The sequence below is a fragment of the Poromitra crassiceps genome, assembly GCF_964638095.1.
Source record: "Poromitra crassiceps genome assembly, chromosome: 11".
In the NCBI taxonomy this organism is placed as follows: Eukaryota; Metazoa; Chordata; class Actinopteri; order Beryciformes; family Melamphaidae; genus Poromitra; species Poromitra crassiceps.
In genome coordinates, this window is record NC_139643.1 from 53,795,890 (window position 1) to 53,822,502 (window position 26,613).

Here is a 26,613-nt window from a genome sequence, read left to right on the forward strand (position 1 = left end):
ACCTGTTTGCTCTTAAACTACTGAACCAAATGTCGTCCAAGTTGGCACATGTCTTAATTATAGTTAGTTTCCCGCTGAATGTGTCATTACTTTATAAATATCTTACCTGGATAAGCTCAAATGATGTTGTTTATATTATCAGTCCGACTTGGAAGCGCTTTCTCACGGCCAGTCAAGCGGGAGAGAGTCGCATACTCATGCACGAGCCCCCAAGCTCCAGGCCGCGGGGGCGCGCGCAGGAGCAGCAGAATTGCCCCTCGCCTCTCATGGCCGAATGGGGGCTTTGGCATGGGGTGAGAAATAGTCTGACATAACGTAACGTTAATGTTACTTTATTCTCGTCAGAAAGCACTCCGATTTGCATGTTAAAACAAGTTTGCAGCCTAGGAATAACTGGAAAACATTTGATTGATATATTAACGTCAGAGGAAGCCAGGATTAGTCAAAGCGATATGAGAAATACACAGCGCGTCTGCCGTGTGCCTTTTCCGGGTTTATTGTCCTGCGTGGGGGGGTACACACGGAGGTAGGGGGGGAATTTCGAGGTTTGACTGACAGATTGAGGGCGAATGGCGTTACGAGATTTACTCACAAGCTCGTTTTAATGCTTTTCCATTGGTTGCATTTGTTAAAAACCACACAGAGACGTGAAGGGTGACCAATGGCAATGATTCATGACAAAAAATAAAAAAGTGAAAAAAGGCACATTCGAGGTCCTGGAACGACAGCGACGTTATATTGGCATGGCTAAAGTTAGCGGCTAATGTTATGTTAGCCTCTAATGCTAGCTACGAGGCCTGTTTGTTCATAGTAGTAATGTACAAGCAGGGAGCTGGAATAAGATACTGTATTTCCAGAACTTGCCACTCAGTCCAACATCTTCACTAACTTTTTTACAACCACGGGGCTTGGCGAAGCCACTGCCACTGCCAAAAACTCTCAAAAACTCTTTTGATGTTTTTAAAATCAAAACTTAAAACCCACTCATTTATTTTAGCTTTCCCCTAGGGTCCTCCCTCTCTCTTTACACGTGTTATGTTTTTATCCTTTTATCTTTTTATTCTTTTAGTAGCTTTTTTTTTTCTCCCTTGATTGATTGCTTGATTGCTTTTGTCATGCATCTGTAAAGCACCTTGTGAAGTCCTTGGATTTTAAAGTGTGCTATATAAATTGAATTTATTATTATTACTGCGAGCCACACGACCCGCTGTGAGACGGACAGCTAACGTTAGCTCTATGGCAGACACCCGCTGAGCTCGCAAGTGCCGAATGATACAACTCATTGCGCAAGCATCATCTCAGGCAGGGGAGGGGAGAGTTGTCTTTTAAGCTGGCTTCAAGTGCATTTTTGAAATATCTGAGCTCTCAAGCTCAGAACAGGGGGTTTAGTTCTGCTTTAAGGCTAGCATCATCCATATGATTCATGAAATATTAAATAATCAGGTAAATTGGTAATTCTTTTTGAACATGGATAATAGCATTTTAGAATTCAAATTTAAAGTGTTTGGGATTGAAGTAAGTAGTGAGGTTAGATTTGACAGGAGGCCAAACGCTGAGTGACTCTTGTGTTTTTTTGTGCTCAGACGGTCAGGAGCTGCTGATCAACGGAGCCCACGAGTTCCACAGAACAAAGGTCAGAATTTTACTTTATTTTGTGCTGATTAGCAACTGTTTATGTAATTATGTAATGTGATGTAATGTTAGTATATTGTGTTTTTGTGTCATGGAGCAGGTGTGGGAACAGCGACACAGAGACAGGAGCTAGTGCATAACCAGGGTGTATTTAACATAGCTCTTTACAGAAAACAGACAGACATGTGTCTGCTTGTTTTCAGCAACAGTAGCTGTGTTTAAATGCACATTTTTTCCTCAATCTGATTGAATTCAATCGGTTTGAAGATTTCCGGTCAACTGTTTACAAGGCATATGATTTAATACAATCTGGTGTTTACATGCACTGATGCATATAATTAAACAGCTGTGTGACATGCGCAAAAGTGATGAATACAACTTGACATGTCTGCCAACTCTGCATTGACCATGAGAGCCAAGCAATGACACTTTTCACACTCTTCACACCACAACTTGCCACAAAGTGCATTTTCTCACAGTGAGAAATAAATTAATATAGTAATTATACCAGATTATTATGCCAGACATATCTGGACTGTCGCACGGAAATGACAGACACAGAATCCTGTCGAGAAAATGTTTGGAGCTTTTATAGCCTACTCCGTGTGGGTTTCTCCTTGTTGGAGTGTTGAAAATCTCCACTTTGTCGAAATTTCAATTTCTGTTTGGGCCTGTTTAGCCTTGGCAACATCATACGCCGTCATGGTCCCCAACAGTGAAAGCGGAGACTCTCCGCTTTCACTGTTATGCCGATGACGTCCAGCTATATATCTCCACCAAATTGATCACCACTGCAACTCACTCCACTCTGGTCAACTGCCTCACCAAAATTAATGGATGGATGTAGTATCTGTGTAGCCTATAGCCTTGCACTTTGCACTGATCACTTTAAACCACACTGGCACTTTAAACTGCTACTTTGTACTTATATTGTGTTTAACTGTGCCTGCACTTTATGTTTTTATCCAGGATGTTGTGTGATGTTATTCCTGTTTTCTATGTTTTTATGTTTTGCTGCAACCCAAAGTGCCCTTCTGGGACATATGAATAAACTTGAACTTGAACTTGAACTTGAACTTGAACTTGGATGCAAATGAATTTCCTCAAACTCAACTGTGGCAAATCAGACATGATAATCATTGGGCCCAACTCCCTCACCAAAGCCACCCACAACTTCCGCCTCACTCTTGACAACTCCACCCTGTCTCCCTCACCACACATCCACCCTGTCTCCCTCACCACACATCCATCCTGTCTCTCTCACCACACGTCCACCCTGTCTCCCTCACCACACGTCCACCCTGTCTCCCTCACCACACGTCCACCCTGTCTCCCTCACCACACGTCCACCCTGTCTCCCTCACCACACATCCGTAACATTGGAGTCATCTTTGACAGCAACCTCTCTTTCAATCACCATGTCAAACACATCACCAGAACTCCCTTTTTCCATCTAAAAAACATAGCTCCTCTCTGCCCATCACTCTCCATCCCTGCTGCCAAAATACTAATCCATGCTTTCATCACTTTCAGAATCGACCACTGCAATAGCATTCTTTATCCTCCAAAATCCTCAACAAATTACAGTACATTCAGAATTCTACTGCACGCCTCCTCACCCACATCCGCTCCCGTTATCATATCACCCCCGTCTTTCAGAACCTCCACTGGCTCCCTGTCCCACAACGAATCCAGTTCAAAGTAATTTTCCTCACTCATAAAGCCCTCCACAACTAGACCCCCTCCTACCTCACCGACCTGCTTCACCATCACAATCCTTCCTGCAGCCTCTGTTCCTCTGATGCTAACCTCCTATCCCCAGAGCCTTCGCCATAGATGCCCCCTCCCTCTGCACCTTACTCCCAAAAAAACACATCCGTGACTGCACCGACCTCCCCCTGTTCAAATCATTCCCACCTATTCAAAACGGCTTTTAATGTTTGATTACTTATGTTGTGTGTACAGGTTGATTTTTCTTCTTATTATTCTTTTTTTTTTTTTATACATCTAATAAAGGATCGCAATGGGAGTCGAGACAATCCAAGCAAGGTAAGTTGATTCAAGTTTCTTATTATCTTATTATACCAGAGGAGGAGGAGGAGGAGATGATGTTTTCGTACGGGTGTGTGTGTGTGCCTCTGTGTTCCTCCTGTAGTTCAGAAACAATGGGCTCTATCTTCCCCCTGGCCTTAGGCGCTAAACTGGCGTTAAACGCAAAAAAACATGCTGCCTACCCGTGACTCGGGAAGATAGCATCATGTTTTTAGGCCCCGAAATGTGCTTTGCTCTGAAGAGGCGTGGCGCAGTGCCAGAATATACCAGAATGGACGTTTCAGCCTTAAATACCAGCCTAAAGCTATCTTCCCAACTGGCGTTAGTTTTGTGGTTAGCGCTTTTCAAAACCAGGCCTTATTCACTGCGCCGGCTCCCCTACCAAGCCACATGTGCATTTCTCCCCATTGAGGCTTACTACATTTTTACAAGAAAAAGCAACCAAATCAGCTCAAGTAGGCTAAGTGGTAGATAGATATAATATTTATGTTAACACAACATGCAATTCTAGAACATTTCAATATTGGACAAAATAAAACATAAAAATCAAAACACAACCCTATGTGAAACATATAACCGTGGCAAATACAACGTGGTATAGTCGAGTGACAACCGTAACACGCTTGTGCTGTGATGTCCGCTCCAACAAGACTTGGCTTACTTGACACATACTTTTTCAACAAAAACACATTTATGCCATGACTTTACATAATGTATATTTATGTTGCATCATTTAGCCTGTGCTGTGATGTGCAGAAGCAGCAGGTAGCCTACAATTTATAAAACAGCCTGCCCTGAATGAGCTGAGTGGGGGTGCTTGTTCACTATTGTGAAAGTTATGCGTTTACAACATAAAGATCATGGAATTGGATGGTATCAGGAATGTCACGGATAGTTAATGTTTTATATTGTACAGGGAGACCATCAGCCCTGCTGAACAGATCTGTATTTGCCTGGCTGTAGGTTGAATTGTTTTATTCAGGCTATGATCTGTGATGTGCTGAGATATCCAAATTGGCATGAAGAAATGACAGCATGCAGCCACAACCGGACTGGATCGAGTGGATTGGAGCTTGGAATAGAAGAATGTCATTGCTTTACTGCAGTTCACCAATGGCCACAGTTGTGAATAATTCTACGCTTAAAAGGCGTGGTTAAATGGTTAACGCCGGCTTTAGCGCTGAGGACAAATTAGGGAATGCACCTGACCACGCCCACTAATAGCGCTGCGCCAGGCCTTAAATTAGCGTTTAAGGCCAGGGGGAAGATTGAGCCCCTTAAGTGCTACAGCTATCAAACTTGATAGGTAGGTTCATAGAGTCGTACTTTACTATGGGCTAAAATATTACACCAATTGACCTGATGGTGGCGCTATGACAGCCCACTTGACATTTTGGTTCATAACTTTCTAACCCTAGCATCTACAATTAAAATTATTTCTTGCCTGGATTCATTGGGTCCTTATGGACCTCTTTCATGTTTTTTTTAAGTCTGCACCTTTGCGATATAATCAATTTCACAAAGCCTATTTCACCAAAATCGCCATAACTCAAGAACACATTGGGCTCTATTTTCCCACAGGCCTTAGGCGCAGAAACTGGCCTTAACGCACAAAAATGCGCCTTGCGCCTGCCTCGGGAAGATAGCTTTACGCCCAGAAATGCGCTTTATGCGAAATAGGCGTGGCGCAGTGGCAGAATAGGCCAGAATGGGTGTTTCAGCCTTAAATACCGGCCTAATGATATCTTCCCTCCTGGCGTTAATTTAGCGCTTTGCGCTTTTGAAAACCAGGCCTTAGTCAGTGCACAGCTTCTGCTCTGCTGATCTCAGTTTGTCCCCCTCTCTCTCTCTCTCTCACTCCCTCGCTCAGACAGGCACAACACAAGTCCGATAGAAAAAAGGAGTTGTTATACCGTACATAGTATAACAACATGACAGTTTTTTCTAACATGACAGTTTTGAGCCCGTGACATTCAGAGGCTGTTGCATCATCCTACCTGTGCAGTGAAGGCGAGAGAAAACGAGATAATTCTGGCCAAACAAATGTTCACTGCCTGGCTTCCCTGCCACAGCCACACATGTGAAATCTCCCAGCATGCATTGGGCTAATACATTTCGATAATAAATAGCATCCAAATTAGCCTAAATAGATAGAAAGGTAGATAGAAATAGATAGAAATAATGTGTAATGTTACCACAACATGCAATTGTAGAACATTTCAATATTGGACAAAATAAAATCGCGAAATCCAAACACAACCCTATGTGAAACATATATGTCATCCTGGGCCTATATATATCCCTCGTAGATTTAACGTGATTTAGATAAGTGACAGCGTCGGCTGGTCCACGCCCATTAATCTGCGCTGCGCCTGGCACTAAACGCAGTTTATAGAACGATAGGGACCATTGTCCCTTGGTACAGGTGTACAGGTATGTACTCGGAGCTACAATTGTGTGGGTGTCATTTCGCTTATAGGGGGCGCTATAGCAATATTTAAAACTTTAAAACGCCATAAATCAGTGGTTGTAAATAATAGAAACACTATTGCTTGACTGTTGTTTTCCTTGGGTCAAGCCACATCTATCCATGGAGGGCCCACCCATCTCTGCCTTCAAGGTTTGCCGCCGTTTAGAATTTTGTCCAAAAATACCTTTACTCCTACAAATAATGTCTGGACTGTTCTGCACAAAACCTGTCACACTTTTTTGAAAGTCCACACTGTTTTCATATAGTTTGGTGGGTGGAGCCCATTTTACAAAAAAGTCCCACTATAAACCATAAATCTGGGTTGTTCACCTTTGAAAAATGCTTCCACCAGATTAAAGACAGCACATTACATGATGTTGTTGACTGATGTTTTTTCTCAAAATGTGCACGTTGGTTACTTTCCTCGTTAGGTGTAGCTGTGCGTGGCAGAGATACTGTATGTACTCTACTGAGTGTACTTTTCTAGTTGTGTGTGTGTGTGTGTGTGTGTGTGTGTGTTTGTTTATAATTCTGCCTTCATTTTGCCTTTGATGTTGCAGGAGATCTGTCAGAGGCTGGCGAATCTCAGTGCCTATCTCCATGCCCTGCAGGTTAGTAGCTGCCTGCACACATCAGTAACATACTGCAACCATACAGTACCGCAGGAATGAATGTCCTAGATTTGAGCCCTTCCGGTTCATTTGTCTAAAAGTCAATGGGATTTAGGTTAAATGCATGAAATAATGCCATGTTCAGCAAGATAATCTTCACAAATGAGGACCACTTGTATGACTTTTGAAGCGTTTTCTGAAAATCACAATTTAAAAAAATCACATTTACTCTTGGAAAGTCAAGATTTCTCTCCCCTAATGTTTCTGAGATGCAGTTATCTGATGTCGTGGAAGCATACACTGTAAACTCTACATTACACACCATTACTTACCATCTGGGAATTTCTGACTTCCATGGATTTCTGCTCAGTCATAGAATAGATTTATCCAAAGCCTTTGATACAGTGAACCATGACATACTTACAAATATGGTTTTCATTAATACATATAGATAGTTATCAAATTATGTACAAAACAGAGAACAGTATGTCTGTGCCAATAGCTGGTCTTCATCTAGAATGATTTGTGGGGTTCCTCAAGGATCAATACTTGGACCTTAATGATTTTTAATTTACATTAGTGACCTTGCTGCTGCATCTTCTAATGTACTGCCTTTACTTTTTGCTGATGATACCAATTTAAATAAATTGCACACTAACTTTGATTCTCTTATATCAGAAGCAAACAAGGGCATGGACAAAAATTGCAAAAATGCTTTCAACTTAACACGTTCACTGCCGTGGACGAGTCAACTCGTCAAGCAGAAACCAACGGTTGACTGCCAATGACGAGTCAACTCGTCAAAAAAAAAAAAAAAAAAAAATTGACGGTGGGACGTGGATCAAAGCCCCCTACGTCTCCTATAAAAATATGGGAGCCACCGAACGTGTACAACCCATTCCACCGACCCACTAAGTGGCGACAGTGCTCTCCAGACTAGAGAAAGCGAGCCAAAACTGCAGGGAAAAGCGTGAGGAAACCATTCTCATACTGTAGAATGGTTTGGCGAAAACGCTTTCGCGCTGGCGCACAACGGTGGCGCACAACGGTGGGGGGTTCCAAAAATAGACTGGGTGCAACACACTTTGAAACACGCAGCATAAAGCCCAGAATCGCAAAAGCTTCATCAAAGCTCTCAACCGAAACCCCAAGAAACGAGCGAGCCCCATCCAGGCTCGCCCGACGAGGGGCCGCCAGGCAGCAGACAGGCAGCAGAAACTCGCTTGTGACACACCCGCTGCAGAGCCAAGGAGGGAGGAGGAGAACGCCCACGGAGGGAGGAGTTTGAAGGAGAGGGGGGTGCGGGTGCTGTTATGGAGGAAATTACTGTTGTTCAGAACTATTGTTTAGATGTCTGATGTCTTTGATGCCAAAAATAAATGGTTAAAGTGACTGTTCTATCGAATTTCACAAAAAGGCATTTTTCTCAGCTTTCAATTTCAGACGCTGAAACCATGCTGTATTCAACTGCTAATGCCTACATAACTACTAACTCTACAAACTAACTCTTTTAGACAGAGAAAGCACACATTCTATTAGTTCTTTTGAGATATTTTGTGTTCACAAAATCCTAGCAGAAAATAATCCTCGGCTCTTGAAAGATGAGCCAGAATCCTCAAAAAAAACCTTGGCAGAAGCTACCTACAGTACAAATAAAAAAACTGTTGGCAGTGAATGTGTTAACAAACTGTCCTTAAATATATATAAAAAACAAAGTTCATGATATTCAGTAGAAATAAATATTGTAGTAATAGTGCCAACATCATAGTCAATGGTAATGAACTCCTGCAGGTCTACTAAATTCCTTTGACTTTTGATTGATGAGAATTTGAATTGGAAAAAACACATTCATCTTGTCTGTAATAAAATAATGAAATAAATTGGTATCATCAGGAAAAACATTAGGTTAGGTTAAACTTCCATGTCTCTTAACCCTTTACTACAGTTTGATTTACCCATATCTCTTTTATGGAAATATTGTTTGACAAGTAATGTTCAATTCACAACATTCAAAACCAGGTCGACACCTGGCATAGGGCCGGTGCATGGTATCGTCACCCATGTCGCGAAAACAACAGGAAAAGTCGTGTAATAATGGATGACAGAAGAACATGGAAGTTAAAATTCATGTTTTGAGTCTTCATCATACTTTAATGTGGTGTTCAAAGATAGCTGGGGAAGGCTGCCTCAACTGAGTTGGTGCTGATTCTGCTGGCATCTCATTTGACTAAATAGAAAATGAGGAAATGTGTTCAGTAGAGCGCAGAATAGAATAATTTCTGTTCAGTCTACTTTAGTTTAATCCTGAGTTTGAGCTTCATCATTAAGTGCCAGATTTACAGTTAATGTCATGTATGTTTATTATTTTATCACAATAAAATTTACAGTAGGCCTATGTGGTATGTAGTGTCAAGTGTTTTCTTGTTTGTTCATACATGTAGGTGAGTTTTTGACAATTAGTATAACATTAATCATGGATTATTCTAAATAAATAAATAATTTTCAGTGTTATTGAAGCTTTTACATGGTAATATGCAGTAATCTGATGTCCCTTATACTTAGTGTATGTGATTTCTTTAACAGTTAACGTTATACAGTTTGCAACCTCATATCACCCTTAAACACCGTCATGATTAATGGGTCGACAAACGGGCCTTTCTGTGTGGAGTTTGCATGTTCTCCCCGTGCCTCCCGGGGGTTTCCTTCATATAGGAACCCCATTCACAAAAACATGCAATATCCTGGTTGCTAGTGTGGTTCCAACTCTGGTCGTTAAGGGCGCCTGTTCAGAGGGAGGGGAACTGGTTGGAATACCGTGAACCTCCCACGTGCTATGTCCTACCGGTGAAGCTTCCTCTGTCAGGTGAAAAGAAGTGGCTGACCGACTGCCCATGTCTCGGAGGAAGCATGGAGTCAGTCTCGGCTCTCCCCAGATCGGCAGAGGATGGAGTAGCAACCAGGATTGAGAAATCAAATGAGCACTAACGGGGATAAAAATGGGATAAAAAAATCGGGGGGGAAAAAAAACAAAACAAAAAAAAAAACACCGTCATGACTCAATAGCCTACCTCCTTGGCAGAGGTTAGGCGCTCGCCTCGTCAAATGACGCTGAAAGAAGTTTGCTTCTCACAAAATAAATCACACTCACTTGACTTGACGTTATCACATTCGCTAAACTGTCACACTTTGTACTAGTTGGATCGTCTGTTGGAGAGATGCTTTGGCAAGTCAAGTGGACGTGTTGTCTCCCTTTTGCCTGTGTAAACATCGTTTTACAGACGGACAGCTTTGTCAGACACAGACAGGCAGAGAGAAGGAGAGAGAGAGGGAGGGAGCGGGTGCCAGCAGCACCCGCTGCAGCAGCACCCCGCACACAATTTACAGGCAAAATCCGTAGAGATTCAACACATTAACGTTGCTTGCATGGTCAGAAAAAGTCGCCAGATTTGTCGCTAGTCGCCTTTGAGAAATGAAGTCACCATGTGGGTCTGAAAAGTAGCTAAATCTATCGACAAAGTCGCCAAGTTGGCAACACTGCATGAGGACTGGAGAGTGGAGTGTCAGTGAGACAGGGGAGGGCGGACTTGGCACGCCCACAGGGAGTTGAAACAGACAGAGCAAAGCTGCAGCACACAGACTCCGGTGGAGAAACAGACGGTGGCACATCGATGCAACGCAACTCATGTCATTTTTAAAAGTACCGGTAGTAAATTAACGTGGTATAGTATCCTTTTTAACGTCAGGGTATCGCGGTACTGTTGTACCAGGGCGGGCAGGGGTAGGTGGGGCGGCGCCCTCTAGTGGCCGGCCGCCACTGAGGCGTGACCGTGTGTGGAGTCGTGCATTATGTGCTCGCGACAGAGGGGATCATATAGGCCCTGCCGGCCCTAAAAAGTGAGATATACTGTATATATATATTAGGGCTGTCAAACGATACATTTTCTTAATCGCGATTAATCTTGCGATTAACTATAGTTAATCGTGATTAATCGCATCTTTCTATCGCATGTTTAATTCAACAGGAGCATTAATCTTTTTTTGTTTTATATATTTTTTTCATTTGAATGCAATACATTTTTCATATGGGGATCCTAGACCAATTTGGAGTGGACGTCACAGGGTTACGTCTGTGGTTGCAGGAAACCTACATTGATAAGAACAGAAGGCTAATAGGTTGTTCCATTGCAACATCAGCGCACACCAAATCCACAATTTTGGCCTGAAAGAGACACCTCTGATTGGCTGTTATGGTTCTGTACTATTGTCCCATTGCCATTGAGGCTTTTTTTCATGCCAAAATGGCGGCACCGCTGTTGTCAAACACAAATCAACTATTGCCTTCAATACTCTCTACAAGTATGATACAAGCTGTAGAGATTCCTGGAATAAGGAAAAATAAATGTCTTGTACGCAACTCCGCCATGTAGACACTGAGCTTTCCCACTGGCTATATGACGATGTCCGGCATTGCCTCTTTGGCCATTTATTTGGATCCTAGACCATCCTTTCAGTGAGTACGGTTCACTTTCTGCCACCAGTTCAGCTCCGCCCATGAAAATACATAATGACTGTTTGCAAACACAAAAGTGGTCTATATGAATGGTGACTCTATGTTTCCAGAGAGCTGATTGTCAGAAGGTGGGTCTTTCATGCGTTTTGATCTCATCCTCTGAAGTTGACCTGCCCCAGAGCAGGTTAGCCATGCAGCATGAGTTGCCATGGAGATCTGTCTCAGTAAGAAGTGAACTAGCATCGTAAGATGGCAAACCCAGGGTACCTGAAGTTACCTCACTAAGCCACTAATCTTGCTTTGTGGTACAGGCCCCAGGACTCCATATTGGAGCTGTTCCCCTGGGTTAACTTAACAACTTAACTTAACTTCACCTTGTGCAGGGTGCCGTCATTAAACAGGACTCCATCTTGGAGCTGTTCCCCTGGGTGCCAGCAGGGGGAGCCTGGCCTGGGGAGCTGGCCCTGCTGCAGAGACAGCACAGCCTCCTGCAGGAGGAGCTGCTGAGGCTGCGACAGGCCGAGGTCCGCAGGAGGAACAGCCACAGGGCCCGGGCCAACCAGCAGGGGGAGCACACTGCTCAGGTAATAACCATGTTTAAACATTTGCTTATCCATGGAAGGTTGCCTGCACAAACTCTTCCAGGACCATGCTGCATTTACGCCAAGCCCCAGACCCTGGTTCTGGAGGAAGGCCGGGGGGGGGGGGGGGATGGGGGGGTTGGGCTGCGTTATAACAAGGTGGCAACCAACAGTCAACATGCCAAAACAGAGATGGGGTCTTGGACTTGTGACTTGCACTCGAGTCGCACTTAAGTCGCACACACAGTGACTTGAGAGTTGGGACTCAACAATCTTTGTTTTTGTGTATGTGTGTGCATTAATGTTAAGGAAATTTTTACTAATTAGAAATCTCGCATGCGAGGGGGTACGGTGGTGCAGTGGTAAGCGCTGTCGCCTCACAGCTCGAAGGTCCTGGGTTCGGTTCTCACCTGGGACGCTGTGAACGCTGAAGGAGTGCGTGCCCGTCCGCATGTCCTCGAGTGCCCACCAAAAAAATTGGATAAAAAAATCCGGGGGGGGGGGGGGAAATCTTGCACGCTATGCACACTCGATTCCTAGGCTCGCCCGCTGCGCAGGCCCACCCGCCCTGCAGCTCGCCTGCTGTGTGGGCTCACATATGCAGCTCAGCCGCTATGTGGCCTCACCCACAGCTCGGCTGCTGTGTGGCCTCGCCTGCTCTATTGGCATGCGCAGTCCACAATTGCTGAATTGCGCTCACCTGGGTGAACCCATCCTTCAACGTGACATCACAGACTATGTTTCGTCTGGCAGTTTGCCTATTGAGAGCAATTTCCCACATGAGGCAATTTCAATCGCAGAATTGCAGCCAATGAGTGAAGACGTGACCCACCATCAGCTCCTGCCATGATCTGCCAATCAGAGAGTGCGTCTTTGTCAATGACGTGTAATGGCTGCATCAGAGTAAGCATTAGTATTTTGTCTCTCAGAGTTAGCTACTACTATGGCTATACAGGGAAATGGCGATAGCGAAAGTAAAATGAAAACAGTTATAAGTGTATGTGAGTCCAGAGGCCTTGATCAAAGCAAAGTGGTGAAATATCCTGGCATCAGATTCCTTACCAAGAGTTCAACAATGAAGCCAAGGAGCGCTACGTCCATAAAATTAAGGAAGTTAGTGGGCTCCGGCTGATCTCAACGAGCTACAGCAAGTATGTTAACATTTCCAGAAAAGAAAATCACATTTAGTCATTACATCTTCTCTTTCACTTAGGCCCTTAGGCCACATTTTGGTTAAGTTGAAGATGGAAAAAATACGTTAAAGTCTGGCCCAACAACAGCTTAATCTCACAGTTAGACCTTCAGCAATCCATTATGAAACTTCACTGCAACAAGAGGTATTAGTTATAACAGTGCAGTCAGAATCTACATGTTCTGTGTACATGGTGTGGTGTAGCCTATTTCCCGTGAACTTAAGTCATGGACAGTACATTATGATAAATAACAGCTGTTTATAGTTCACTTTATAGTTCCAAGTGTGAAGGGGCCTTTACTGTTGATTTGTTAATCTCAAGCAAGCTCTAGCATTTCATATTATGTAGGAATAGTTTCCAGTAGGGCTGTAACTATAACTCTGTTGACAACATTAACGTTTGGTCCCCTGTCTTATCTAACCTTACAGCTCTTGTCTGCACCTGCTGTGGAAGAGGCTGCATCGAAATAAAGTGTCATACAAGTAGTACCTTCAAGGAGGAATAAAGCAAATGACAGCTGTTTTGTTATGTTATTTCATTGTTTCCCCTTTCACTTAATATGTACTTCTGATACACCTCAATTACCTGGCAGGTTACATATACCTGGTGAACCTGTCCTGCCCTGTTTGTCTCAGATCGTCTCAGTTCACCCTCCCTTCCCTTCATCCCTCATCCCAACCCCTATCCCTTCATCCCTCATTCCTACCCTCATCCCTTCATCCCCTCATCCCTACCGTCACCCTCCTAACATCCTCATTCCTTCATGTCAAATCCGGTGCATGTCTCTCTCATGTCTCATTCCCAGGATCTGTCTGGGGGGGGGTCTGAAATCAGCTCGGACGTAAACACGCCTAAGAAGCAATCCGCTCGGGCAGCACATGCCAAGACGGAACCCCCAACACTGAGTCTCCCTCTGCCCGGTCTTCAATTCCTCCTCCCAGACCAGACAGAAGTCAACGCATGACATCTCCATGCACCCTCACATGCACCTCAAGTATACACATTTCAATCTTCATTAAACTTCTAAATGATATATTGTTGTGGTGTGGTCCTTGCTAGTGAAGTTAGATGTAATGTTATCTAACCTGGACAGCGGCAATCACTTTTTGTCGATTACATTATCTGTCTAACCTGGTTGACTTCGCTTGCTTGCTATTACCGAGCTCAAAGTACGTTCTTTTGGTACCGCTGTCTGCTACAAAAACAACTTCCTTCTTCTGTTGTTTTTCGCGCCGTGACCACCGGAAGTGGAAACACAATCAGAGGTTGAGGTACTACAACTGTATTTGATAAGGTAGTAGTAGTAGTACTAGTAGTACTTTATTTGGCACATAGCAGTCAGTAGACTGAATTAATGACCAATTTACACTACAGGTTAAAAATCAAACATGAGCCCTGCTAAAATATAAATATCACAGGTTAAAATACAGACATAAGTACATAGCTACAAATTAAAATAGAGCTTTCAGTCATAAATAAAAGGAGACGAGACCAACAGGACATGTTATGGGGTATGGTGGTTCAGTAATCTAGTAAGGTATGGTATGGGAGAGTTCTGATGGCGACGTGATGTCACCCAAGCACTCAAAGATGTCATCAGTGAATCATGTCATCAGTGATGATGTCATCATTGCTCAAGTGACATCACATCATTAGGTAATTAGGGCAATCATTATGCAATTAATCGGCCCGAATTACCTAATTAAAAACTCCAGCTCCGTTAGGTCACCCGCAGGGGTTCTCTTTACACTTCCAGAAACATTCGGCCAGATTGCATGTAAAATGGCATAGCTGTGGCCGAACACAATTCTGCTCACACACACAGACACTTCACATTCTTATAAGGATAGGATAGTTGCTAACGCCGCCTCCCCTCTGGTATGCACATGCACGAGCCGAAAGCTCCAGTCCGCGGGGTGCACGCAGCCGTGCTCCCCAGCCTCTCATGTCCGAGGCGAAGGCTTTGGGATGGGGATGAGAACAATCTGACATAACGTAACGTTAACATTACTTTATTCTCGTCAGAAACCACTCCGATTTGCATGTTAAAACAAGTTTGCAGCCTAGTGTAGCAGATCGCCTTGAAGTTGCGGGGTGCCAGCCGGGGTTAATTCCGACAAATATTTTAGATTATAGTTTTTCAAGGTCAAACCCCTACATGGATACATGAACACAATATCTCTTCACTTTGTCATGAACCCACATTGCATAAATCCAACACACCCAGCAACAGCACTCAATAAACCAACACTGCACACAACCAGCAAGACACATAGAGTTCAGGAAAAAGTGTATATTGAAGCCAAACCCAAAATAAAATGTCCTTTACAGGCCGTCCAATAATCCAATAATGTTCAGTAATCCACAGAAATAGTCAGTTCCAACAGAAAATGCTTCAATAGTACTTTAACAAAAAATTAGGTTCAGAGTAATCGCTCTTCCCAATAAATGAAGGACGTAGGTCCGAGTTTTCTCCTGCCGACCGTGGATTAACTCACGAGAACAAACAGTAACACGGACAACTACACGTACTGAGCAGACGGATGTGGCCTCTCCTCCCAGTGAGTAAAACTGCTATGCCGCCATCTTGACGTTTGCGTCACCATGTTAAAGGGACAGAAGGAATTAACCTCCGTTCATGCATGACAGCCATTGGCTGAACAACGAAGGTGTGACAGGGTGTGAATTGAATGGATGAAATGATGAATGATGCAATAACTGTTTATGGCAGATCGCCACACTACCCATACGGAAGAGGCATATATACACATATATGGACATACATCCGACACAAGGTCCACATATGTCACATACATGTACATGTATGCACTTTGCATACAAACCCACCTGAGATATATGCATATATATGTGAGGATCATATATGTGATCCAAATATAAATTGACATATATGATCATATAGGCAATTAACATATATGAGTACTCCCATACATGTGATCATATATGCTCATGTAAGTAATGGACATATAGGATTATTCTAGCATATGTTTAGATATATGTACATATAAGCAATTAACATATAAGAATATTTCGACATATTTCCGCATATATGCAAATACAAGCAACACACATATATGTTATTCTCTTGCATATCAATATATGTGTGCATATGAGCATTAAACATATATGATTATTATTACGTATGTCAACATATATGCTCATATAATCAATTAACATATGCGGATGTTCGCATACATGTAATCATATATGTTTGTGTAAGCATTGAACATATAGGGTTAAACTTACATATGTCTACACATATGTGCATATCAGCAATTAACATATAAGAATTTACTTACATATGTAAGCATGTATGCTCATATAAGCAATTAACATATATGAGTATTCTCATACATGTGATCATATATGTTAATGCAAGTAATGGACATACAGGGTTATTCTTGCATATGTTTAGATATATGTACATATAAGCAATTAACATATAAGAATATTTCTACATATTTCCGCATATATGCAAATGCAAGCAACACACATATATGTTATTCTCTTGCATATCAAAATATGTGTGCATATGAGCATTAAACATATATGATTATTATTACGTATGTCAACATATATGCTCATATAATCAATTCACATATGCGGATGTTCGCATACATGTAATCATATATGTTTGTGTAAGCATTGAACATATAGGGTTAAACTTACATATGCCTACATATATGTGCATATCAGCAATTACCATATAAGAATTTACTTACATATGTAAGCATGTATGCTCATATAAGCAATTAACATATATGAGTACTCCCATACATGTGATCATATATGCTCATGTAAGTAATGGACATATAGGGTTATTCTTGCATATGTTTAGATATATGTACATATAAGCAATTAACATATAAGAATATTTCTACATATTTCCGCATATATGCAAATACAAGCAACACACATATATGTTATTCTCTTGCATATCAAAATATGTGTGCATATAAGCATTACACATATATGATTATTATTACGTATGTCAACATATATGCTCATATAATCAATTAACATATGCGGATGTTCGCATACATGTAATCATATATGTTTGTGTAAGCATTGAACATATAGGGTTAAACTTACCTATGTCTACACATATGTGCATATCAGCAATTAACATATAAGAATTTACTTACATATGTAAGCATGTATGCTCATATAAGCAATTAACATATATGAGTATTGTCATACATGTGATCATATATGTTCATGCAAGTAATGGACATACAGGGTTATTCTATTATGTTTAGATATATGTACATATAAGCAATTAACATATTAAGAATGTTTCTACATATTTCTGCGTATATGCAAATACAAGCAACACACATATATGTTATTCTCTTGCATATCAAAATATGTGTGCATTTAAGCATTAAACATATATGATTATTATTACGTATGTCAACATATATGCTCATATAATCAATTAACATATGCGGATGTTCGCATACATGTAATCATATATGTTTGTGTAAGCATTGAACATATAGGATTAAACTTACATATGTCTACACATATGTGCATATCAGCAATTAACATATAAGAATTTACTTACATATGTAAGCATGTATGCTCATATAAGCAATTAACATATATGAGTATTCTCATACATGTGATCATATATGTGCATGCAAGTAATGGACATACAGGGTTATTATTGCATATGTTTAGATATATGTACATATAAGCAATTAACATATAAGAATATTTCTACATATTTCCGCATATATGCAAATGCAAGCAACACACATATATGTTATTCTCTTGCATATCAAAATATGTGTGCATATAAGCATTAAACATATATGATTATTATTACGTATGTCAACATATATGCTCATATAATCAATTAACATATGCGGATGTTCGCATACATGTAATCATATATGTTTGTGTAAGCATTGAACATATAGGGTTAAACTTACATATGTCTACATATATGTGCATATCAGCAATTACCATATAAGAATTTACTTACATATGTAAGCATGTATGCTCATATAAGCAATTAACATATATGAGTATTGTCATACTTGTGATCATATATGTTCATGCAAGTAATGGACATACAAGGTTATTCTATTATGTTTAGATATATGTACATATAAGCAATTAACATATAAGAATGTTTCTACATATTTCTGCGTATATGCAAATACAAGCAACACACATATATGTTATTCTCTTGCATATCAAAATATGTGTGCATTTAAGCATTAAACATATATGATTATTATTACGTATGTCAACATATATGCTCATATAATCAATTAACATATGCGGATGTTCGCATACATGTAATCATATATGTTTGTGTAAGCATTGAACATATAGGGTTAAACTTACATATGTCTACATATATGTGCATATCAGCAATTAACATAAGAATTTACTTACATATGCAAGCATGTTTGCTCATATAAGCAATTAACATATGAGTATTCTCATACATGTGATCATATATGTTCATACAAGTAATGGACATACAGGGTTATTCTCGCATATGTTTAGATATATGTACATATAAGCAATTAACATATAAGAATATTTCTACATATTTCCGCATATATGCAAATACAAGCAACACACATATATGTTATTCTCTTCCATATCAAAATATGTGTTCGTATAAGCATTAAACATATATGATTACTATTATGTATGTCAACATATATGCTCATATAATCAGTTAACATATGCAGATATTCTCATACATGTAATCATATATGTTTGTGTACGCATTGAACATATAGGGTTAAACTTACATATGTCTACATATATGTGTATATCAGCAATTAACATAGAAGACTTTACTTACATATGTCTACATATATGTGTATATCAGCAATTAACATGACTTTACTGACATATGTCAGCAGGTATGCTCATATAAGCAATTAACATATATGAGTATTCTCATACATGTGATCATCTATGTTCATGTAAGTAATCCAGGGTGCAGCAGAGAGACTGGTTGGAGGGGGCGTGAACATTTCTCCAGAATTTGCATGGAAGTCCCATGATGCATTTGGGGCAGAGATTAGGGATCTAATATGGTTAATAACTCCACAGGATTTAATTTATGAAGCTTTTAAATTATATATTTGGAATCAGCTTTACGATGAGCTTCTAAATCATATATAATATATAATGTTTACACTAAAACCATAATATAGACTGTGGGGCATTTTAATGACTCCACTGTCAAAAAACCCTTATTTTTCAATCTCATGCACACTGGACAAACCTTGAAAATATCCAGTAGTGCTGGAAGTCTTGCACAAAACTAACCATTTTCATGGTGGGTTTCACTTCTGAGATGTTGTTCAATCAAAAATAATTTGGAAAATTACATCTCTTTTAATTAAGAGATATGTGCATACATGTTCATATATTGTGATATATGTATGCACATATATCCTGGATATATAGGTGGATATATGTCGAATAGAGATAAATACATACAGTTATACACAGGTAATAGTCATATATGTTCATATAAAATAAAACATATATGTATGTATAGTTATTATTCATATATAGTTTTATATGTATTAACCATATATGCCCGTATAGTGTCAATGCATACAAATGTACATATAATTAATTGCCATATGTGTCCATATACAATCTATACATGTATGCACATATATAATTATATAGGACAAACATATATGGACCATATATGAAACGTTCCAATTCCATACATGTTCATATATTGTGATATATATGCACATATATGCACATCTATCCTGGATATATAGGTGGATATATGTCGAATACAGATAAATACATACAGTTATACACAGGTAATAGTATTATATGTTCATATAAAATAAAACATATGTATGTATAGTTATTATTCATATATAGTTATATATGTATTAACCATATATGCCCGTATACTGTCAATGCATACAAATGTACATATAATTAATTGCCATATGTGTCCATATACAATCTATACATGTATGCACATATATAATTATAAAGGACAAACATATATGGACCATATATGAAACGTTCCAATTCCATACATGTTCATATATTGTGATATATATGCACATATATGCACGCATATCCTGGATATATAGGTGGATATATGTCGAATACAGGTAAATACATACAGTTATACACAGGTAATAGTCATATATGTTCATATAAAATAAAACATATATGTATGTAGCCTATAGTTATTATTCATATATAGTTTTATATGTATTAAGCATATATGTCCGTATAGTGTCAATGCATACAAATGTACATATAATTAATTACCATATGTGTCCATATACAATCTATACATGTATGCACATATATAATTATATAGGACTAACATATATGGACCATATATGAAACGTTCCAATTCCATATATGTTCATATATTGTGATACATATGCACATATATGCACATATATCCTGGATATATATGTGGATATATGTCGAATACTTATATGAACATATACTACATGTATGTTTACTACATATATGTGTATATATGCCTCTTCCGTATGGGTAGGAATGCCTGGAAAACATTTTATTGATCTATTCATGTCAGAGGAAGCCAGGATTAAACAAAATGATATCAGAAATACACAGCGTGTCTGCCGTGTGTCTTTTCCGGGTTTAGTGTCCTGCGTGGGGGGGGGGGGGGGGCTGGGGGTTTACAGACGGAGGTAGGGGATGAATTTCAAGGTTTGACTGACAGATTGAGGGCGAATGGCGTTACGAGAATTACTCACAAGCTCGTTTTAATGCTTTTCCATTGGTTGCATTTGGTAAAACCCACACATAAATGGTAAATGGCCTGCATTTATATAGCGCTTTTATCCAAAGCGCTTTACAATCAGTACACATTCATACACCGTGAAGGGTGGCATTGATTCATGACAAAAAATAAAAATCAGAAAAAATGTATATTTGGGGTCCTGCCGCGACAGCAACGTTATACAGATTTCCTGCTCTCGCACTCAAATAGCCCCTGTTCGCGCTTAGATTTGATCTGCTTGTGCTCAAACTGTACTTGCAAAAAATCCAAGCGGAGAGAATAAATCCAAGAACAGGCGTTTCACAAGTGTACAGAAGCGGTTTGACTGCGAGGGCAGGAAATCTGTCCAAGCAATTACATAGCTGATTGTAAGCACAGAGTTTGAATACAAGCAGAGCAAATCTAAGTGCAAGCGGGGGCTATGTGAGTGTGAGGGCGGGGTTTGAGGGAAAACCTTAACAAATCTGAACATGAAATCAAATCATGGTCTTCTTGAATAAAGATAGTGGAAAATCTCCATACTAGTCACAGTAACTCAGGGACTCCCTCTCACTGGCTTTGAATCAGAATCAGAATCAGAAAGTCTTTAATGATCCCCGGGGGGAAATTGGAACAAGTTGCTCGCACTCAGGCATGAATATCCACGTAACACAACACAGCATAACAGTATCACACAGTATCTCCCTCTCGTAAAAAACAGTCAATAAAATAAAATACAATCAAATAAAAGTAGAATAGAAAAAAAAAAAAGTGCTTACTGGAAATCAAATTGCACATTACGTGTGACGTAACTAAGGCACAGCTAACCTATCGGCTGACTCAGTCTCAGAGACGAGGTGCTCTTCTTAGTGAGGCGTTAAATGGCCACAGGCAGGAATGATTTCCTGTGCCTCTCTGTGGTGCATCTGGGTGGGATCAGCCTCTCACTGAACGTGCTCCTGTGTTTGACCAGCACGTTTGTTCACTCCCTCTCCTTATTTCTTGCTTAATGTTTCTATCCCTGCAGCCAGGAAATGAGGTCACTCCCAGCGTCGACACACCACTGGCCACCCAGGAATGCATCCACCAATCAGAAGGTCCCCAGCAATGCATCCACCAATCAGAAGTTTCCCAGGACTGCAGGGACGTGGAAGTGGATGTGATCTCAGACGAGGACGATGGGATGGCATCAGCTCGCTCGGAAAGCCCCAGAGGTCAGAGCTCACATACACACACTGAACATAACAGACAGCGTTAATACCGAATCACCGTGACGTTGCTTTAACAACAAAGGTCCCTTCCGGGTAGACACCTGTTAATTTATTTCTATTGTAGAGATATTCCAAACGTGTCCATTGTTTATTTCTGTAGTAATTTTCAGCTGTAATTAGCATACCATCTCAGAGATAACAGATCAGTTTGCAATGAACAAGAAGTCAAGTCAAGGTAAGTACTCCCACTCATTGAAATTGATGTGGACGGCTCAGAGTCCAGACTGATGCATAGAGTGAAACAGAATGTGACGTCATGTTGTTAGGCTGGCTGCACGAAAACAGGCAACTGGCATAAGCCCTCCCTTGCTCTACAGCTGCTCCCCATTGGAGCGACTATTTCAGTCGCTGCCGGATGTCCGCTCCCCGCTTATTACAAGCTCTGTCATTGGCATCATCAATCAGAGCGGCTTCCGCTCCCTCCTGTGTCGCTGTAAATAGTGCCCTGCCGCCTCAGTGAAAACAACAAAGCTAATAGCTAGCAAGCTAACGGCAAAAACCTACACGCTAGCGGCATGACAATATTTGTTCGGCCCCCGGCAACAATCTGGGTTTCTCATGTGGCCCCCCATGAAAAATAGTTGCCCACCCCTGCGCTAGCTCATTGCTACACGCTGGAAATGGCAAGTTGGATTGTTGGAAACTATTTTCCAAGGGCACTGCACTGCGCCCATCACAATCCCACAATGGAGACCTGTGCCGCCAGACTCATCTCACGGTATAGGGAGGGGAGGCTGGCCAGCGAGACTATAGGGTTATACAAGCATTATTACACAAGGAGCCCAAACGGACCAAAAATTGGAAAACATTACTCCAGAGGCAGGGCCATTTCTGTATGGGCATTATGTGCAAATGCAGCGGGCCGCCAGGGAGGAGAAGAAGGGAACTCTGCTATTGTTTTGCCCGCAAGTTAAGGTTAACACAGCACTGTAGCAAGGACCCTAAAAAAGCATAAGACATCACTCAGAGCATGTGAGCGGAGCGGAGCGTGGAGCGAGCGGGGAGTGGAGCGGGGGGATTTTGGCTTGAGCGGTGAGCGGGGGACCAGAGCGGTACCGGAGAGAAAGATGGAGCAGCACCGATCACCCGCTCAGTACCGCTCCAGTTTCGATCACAACATGTTCGAACCCCGAATGCATCAGTGCGTGGCCATGTGCACGCCCACTATTTTCTTGCCAGCTGCTGCGAGATGAGAAGGAAGAAAAACGAACATGCAGCCGACTCTGCTGAGCTCATGTTATTTGTAGTGAGCAATGCCCATTGCCCAGGCGTTTAGATGCAAATGAAAATACCTTGGCCTTTTTATCTTCTTTATTCTTTTGAGAGGAGCGGAGCGGAGCGGTGAGTGCGAGCGGGTGAAATCTGTATCGACTGGGGAGCGGTCTGGAGCGGAGCGGCCCGGAGCGGCTGTGAGCGCTGGAGCGGGTGGAAAGGGCAGCTCCGTGAGGGAGGAGCGGTAATTATCACCGCTCCACTCCGCTCACATGCTCTGACATCACTCACGTCACAGTGTTCGAATTTTGCATGTGTGACTGAATAAATTAGTTATATTTTGAGAGCAAACTATACTTGAGTGTATGTTTTCGAGTGTGTTTGGGGGGATTAACATGTTGGTTTCGTTGGTTATTGTTCGTCAACTTGTTGTTTTGATGAGGGGTGATTGGCATCTGTCGTAATGGATGGGCCATTAGGCTACCTGCCAGGTCCTGCTGTTGAAATGGTCAGAATGACCAACTGACATGTGGCGGCACTTTGTTTTTGGATATGAGGATTAATATAGGAATATTATAGGAATACTGTAGGAATATTAGAGCAGTAGTATAGGAATATGCCTATTATAGGATTAATATAGAAATACTGTAGGAATACTATAGGAATATCATAGGATTATTACAGGGAGTACAGGTATATTTATCCCCACTGGGGCAATTCATTTTGCAGCATAACAATTGACAAACCTTTTCCCATGGTCTAGAGTCAAAAAAGCTAAGAAACAGAAATGGCAATAAATCGTAATCTTGAATTGTAATACTTGTAGAATCGCAATACATACCGAATTGGCACCAAAGTATCGTGATATCAAATCGGGAGATATGTATAGCCCTATAGCATGCAGGGTAAGTTGAGAAATCAGCCTTTAAAGTTGGAGAAGTTTTTCACACCTAGGCAGCCAGGTAAGGAGCGAGTGGACAATAGCTCCTCATTTACATTAACCACTCAAAAAAACACTTATCTTAAGTTAGGGGTTGTCAAAGTGGGGGTCCCAGCAATATATATATATATATATATATATATATATATATATATATATATATATATATATATATATATATATATATATATATACAGTTTTAAGTGTCACATATGCTTTTATCACAAAATGCACAATTGTTATGGTTATCTGCACCACTACACTACCCCCCATGTCTGGCATCAACATCCTCTTTCCAGCAGAAATATGTTTAATTCTGAAGCCAGACACAAAACAAATGTAATTTCCTTGTGATTTTAGTGGCTGAAGTGACATTGGAATTCTTGTGTGTTTTCCAGATCTTCAAGACATCCCAGAGGAGAGTGAGAGTGGAGCTGAACTTCGACAGGCTAAACTTTCACATCACTAATTCTTCTAGCTATCTTCCCTTCACTCCCCAAAATGCACAACAAAGTCCATCAGTCCATCTTTCTGCAGCCCTTCTTATTTATTGACTTGCTTTGCTTTTGACTCGTGGCTTTTTGGCAGTGGGTTTTTTGCCTTATTTTACATTTGGCTGAAGTTTTGTTTCGATTTCAACGACTTCCTTTACTGCTGGACCAAAGGGGCATGGCTAACAGGACCAAAGGGGTGTGACCAACAGGAGGAAGATATTAAAAAGATGATTGAAAAAAGAACAACGTGCAGAAAATAATCAACCAAACCTGAGTGTCTTTGGGCTATTTAGGCCGGGGGCATTACTTATCAATCAGTCGCTGTCAACTAGTTGGTCACGACCAGTTTTGAGCGTTTCGTGGATATGTGCATGAAAAGCCTGCATCCGCGGCTGAAATAAGCGTCTTTAGAGGCTGTAACGGCCTCATCTTTAAGGCTGGAGTGAAGATATTGATATATTGTGAAACTAGAAGACTCAAGGCATCCTTTGGTCCCAACCATGTCAGTAAGGGGGATAATTAAAGTGCCATGGCCATTTTCAAAGGTGTCCCTTGGCCTCTCACCTCAATATATCTGAATGAGAGTGGGTCCATGAGTCTCCCTTTTACAGACATGCCCACTTGATGCTAATCTAATATTTTTGCCCTCAAATGAATGGGAAATTTGGTACAACCTGACGTCACGTTGTCCGCAAAGACTATGGGATTTCAAGATAGTTACTCCCCTACTCCCCCTCTACCCTTTCGGCTCCTCACAACTCCAAGCCTATTCCCATGATGTCACTTGACCTGTTAATCACCTGTAAATTGATTACAATCGCCTGTTATTTTCCTACCAACTCCTATGTAACACAATACTATCAATAAACGCCACTATAATCATAAAAGGAAGGACATGGCATTGTGTTGCTGTAAATCATTCCCAACCAAAAACCCTGTGCTCTTAAAATACTGAACACCACGTTGTCATATTTGACACATGTCTTCATTGTAGACAGTTTATCGCTGAATGTGTCATTACATTATTAATATCTTACCTGGATAAGCTCAAATGATGATGTTTATATTATCAGTCCGAGTTGGAAGCACTCTCTCCCGGCCAGTCAGGCGGGAGAGAGTCGTATCCTCATGCACGAGCCCCAAGCTCCGGGCCGCGGGGGCGCGCGCAGCAGCAGCAGTGCTCTGCCTCTCATGGCCGAGGCGGGGGCTTTTGCATGGGAACAGTCTCACATTTCCGCAAACAAATCTCATCGCAGTTTAGCGCACATGTAAAATATAACGCTATACTACGATGTGACAACGTGACAAAGCTGCTCTAAACACATCGGCTACTATAATATATTTCCCTGCATCTCATACTGAGATTATATCGGTATTGAGTTTGGACAGACTGAATGGGCTGAGGAGGAGAAGAGCTCTGCAGCTCTGCCCTGCGCTGCCTGCGCCCTGAGAGGAAAAATCAGAGGTGCTGTAACTTTTAACAAGAATCACGAAAAGCCCCAAAACGCAAATTAAAAACGGATTTCATGGCGCGGTTTATCGCAAGTTGGACGAGGGAATGACGTGGAGAAATCTCGCATTGTGATTACATAAGCTGAGAGCGGGGCGTTTGTCCTCACTGTGCTGTGTGCTGCGGTAACGAGCCTCGTGTCACTAGTCTCCTAACGTAACATAAGACAAGCCACACACACACACATGGGAGAAAAATAATTAAATTTCTAGTTCGCCACTGAATGGCCAAATTTATATAACTTTCAACCATTTTGAGCAACGCTGTTTCCATACAGGCCACCAGCTAGTTGTTGATATTTATAAAGATATTGCAGCTCTCAAATAAATTATTTTCGAGGCGGTGGGCAAACTGTAATGG

The 26,613-nt window shown here is 41.1% G+C and overlaps 1 protein-coding gene across 1 annotated transcript in view; it reads left to right on the forward strand.

Moving 5' to 3' along the window:
• The window catches only part of arhgef2a (Rho guanine nucleotide exchange factor (GEF) 2a), a 134,784-nt gene extending 109,106 nt beyond the window's left edge, over positions 1-25,678 (forward strand). The window contains exons 18-23 of the mRNA XM_083646542.1: positions 1,584-1,633; positions 3,649-3,681; positions 6,715-6,765; positions 11,659-11,859; positions 21,854-22,040; positions 24,648-25,678. Coding sequence (XP_083502668.1) covers positions 1,584-1,633; positions 3,649-3,681; positions 6,715-6,765; positions 11,659-11,859; positions 21,854-22,040; positions 24,648-24,718 — 593 coding nt within the window. The 3' untranslated portion in view covers positions 24,719-25,678. The remainder of the gene's footprint in view (positions 1-1,583; positions 1,634-3,648; positions 3,682-6,714; positions 6,766-11,658; positions 11,860-21,853; positions 22,041-24,647) is intronic.
• The last annotated feature ends 935 nt before the right edge of the window (positions 25,679-26,613 follow it).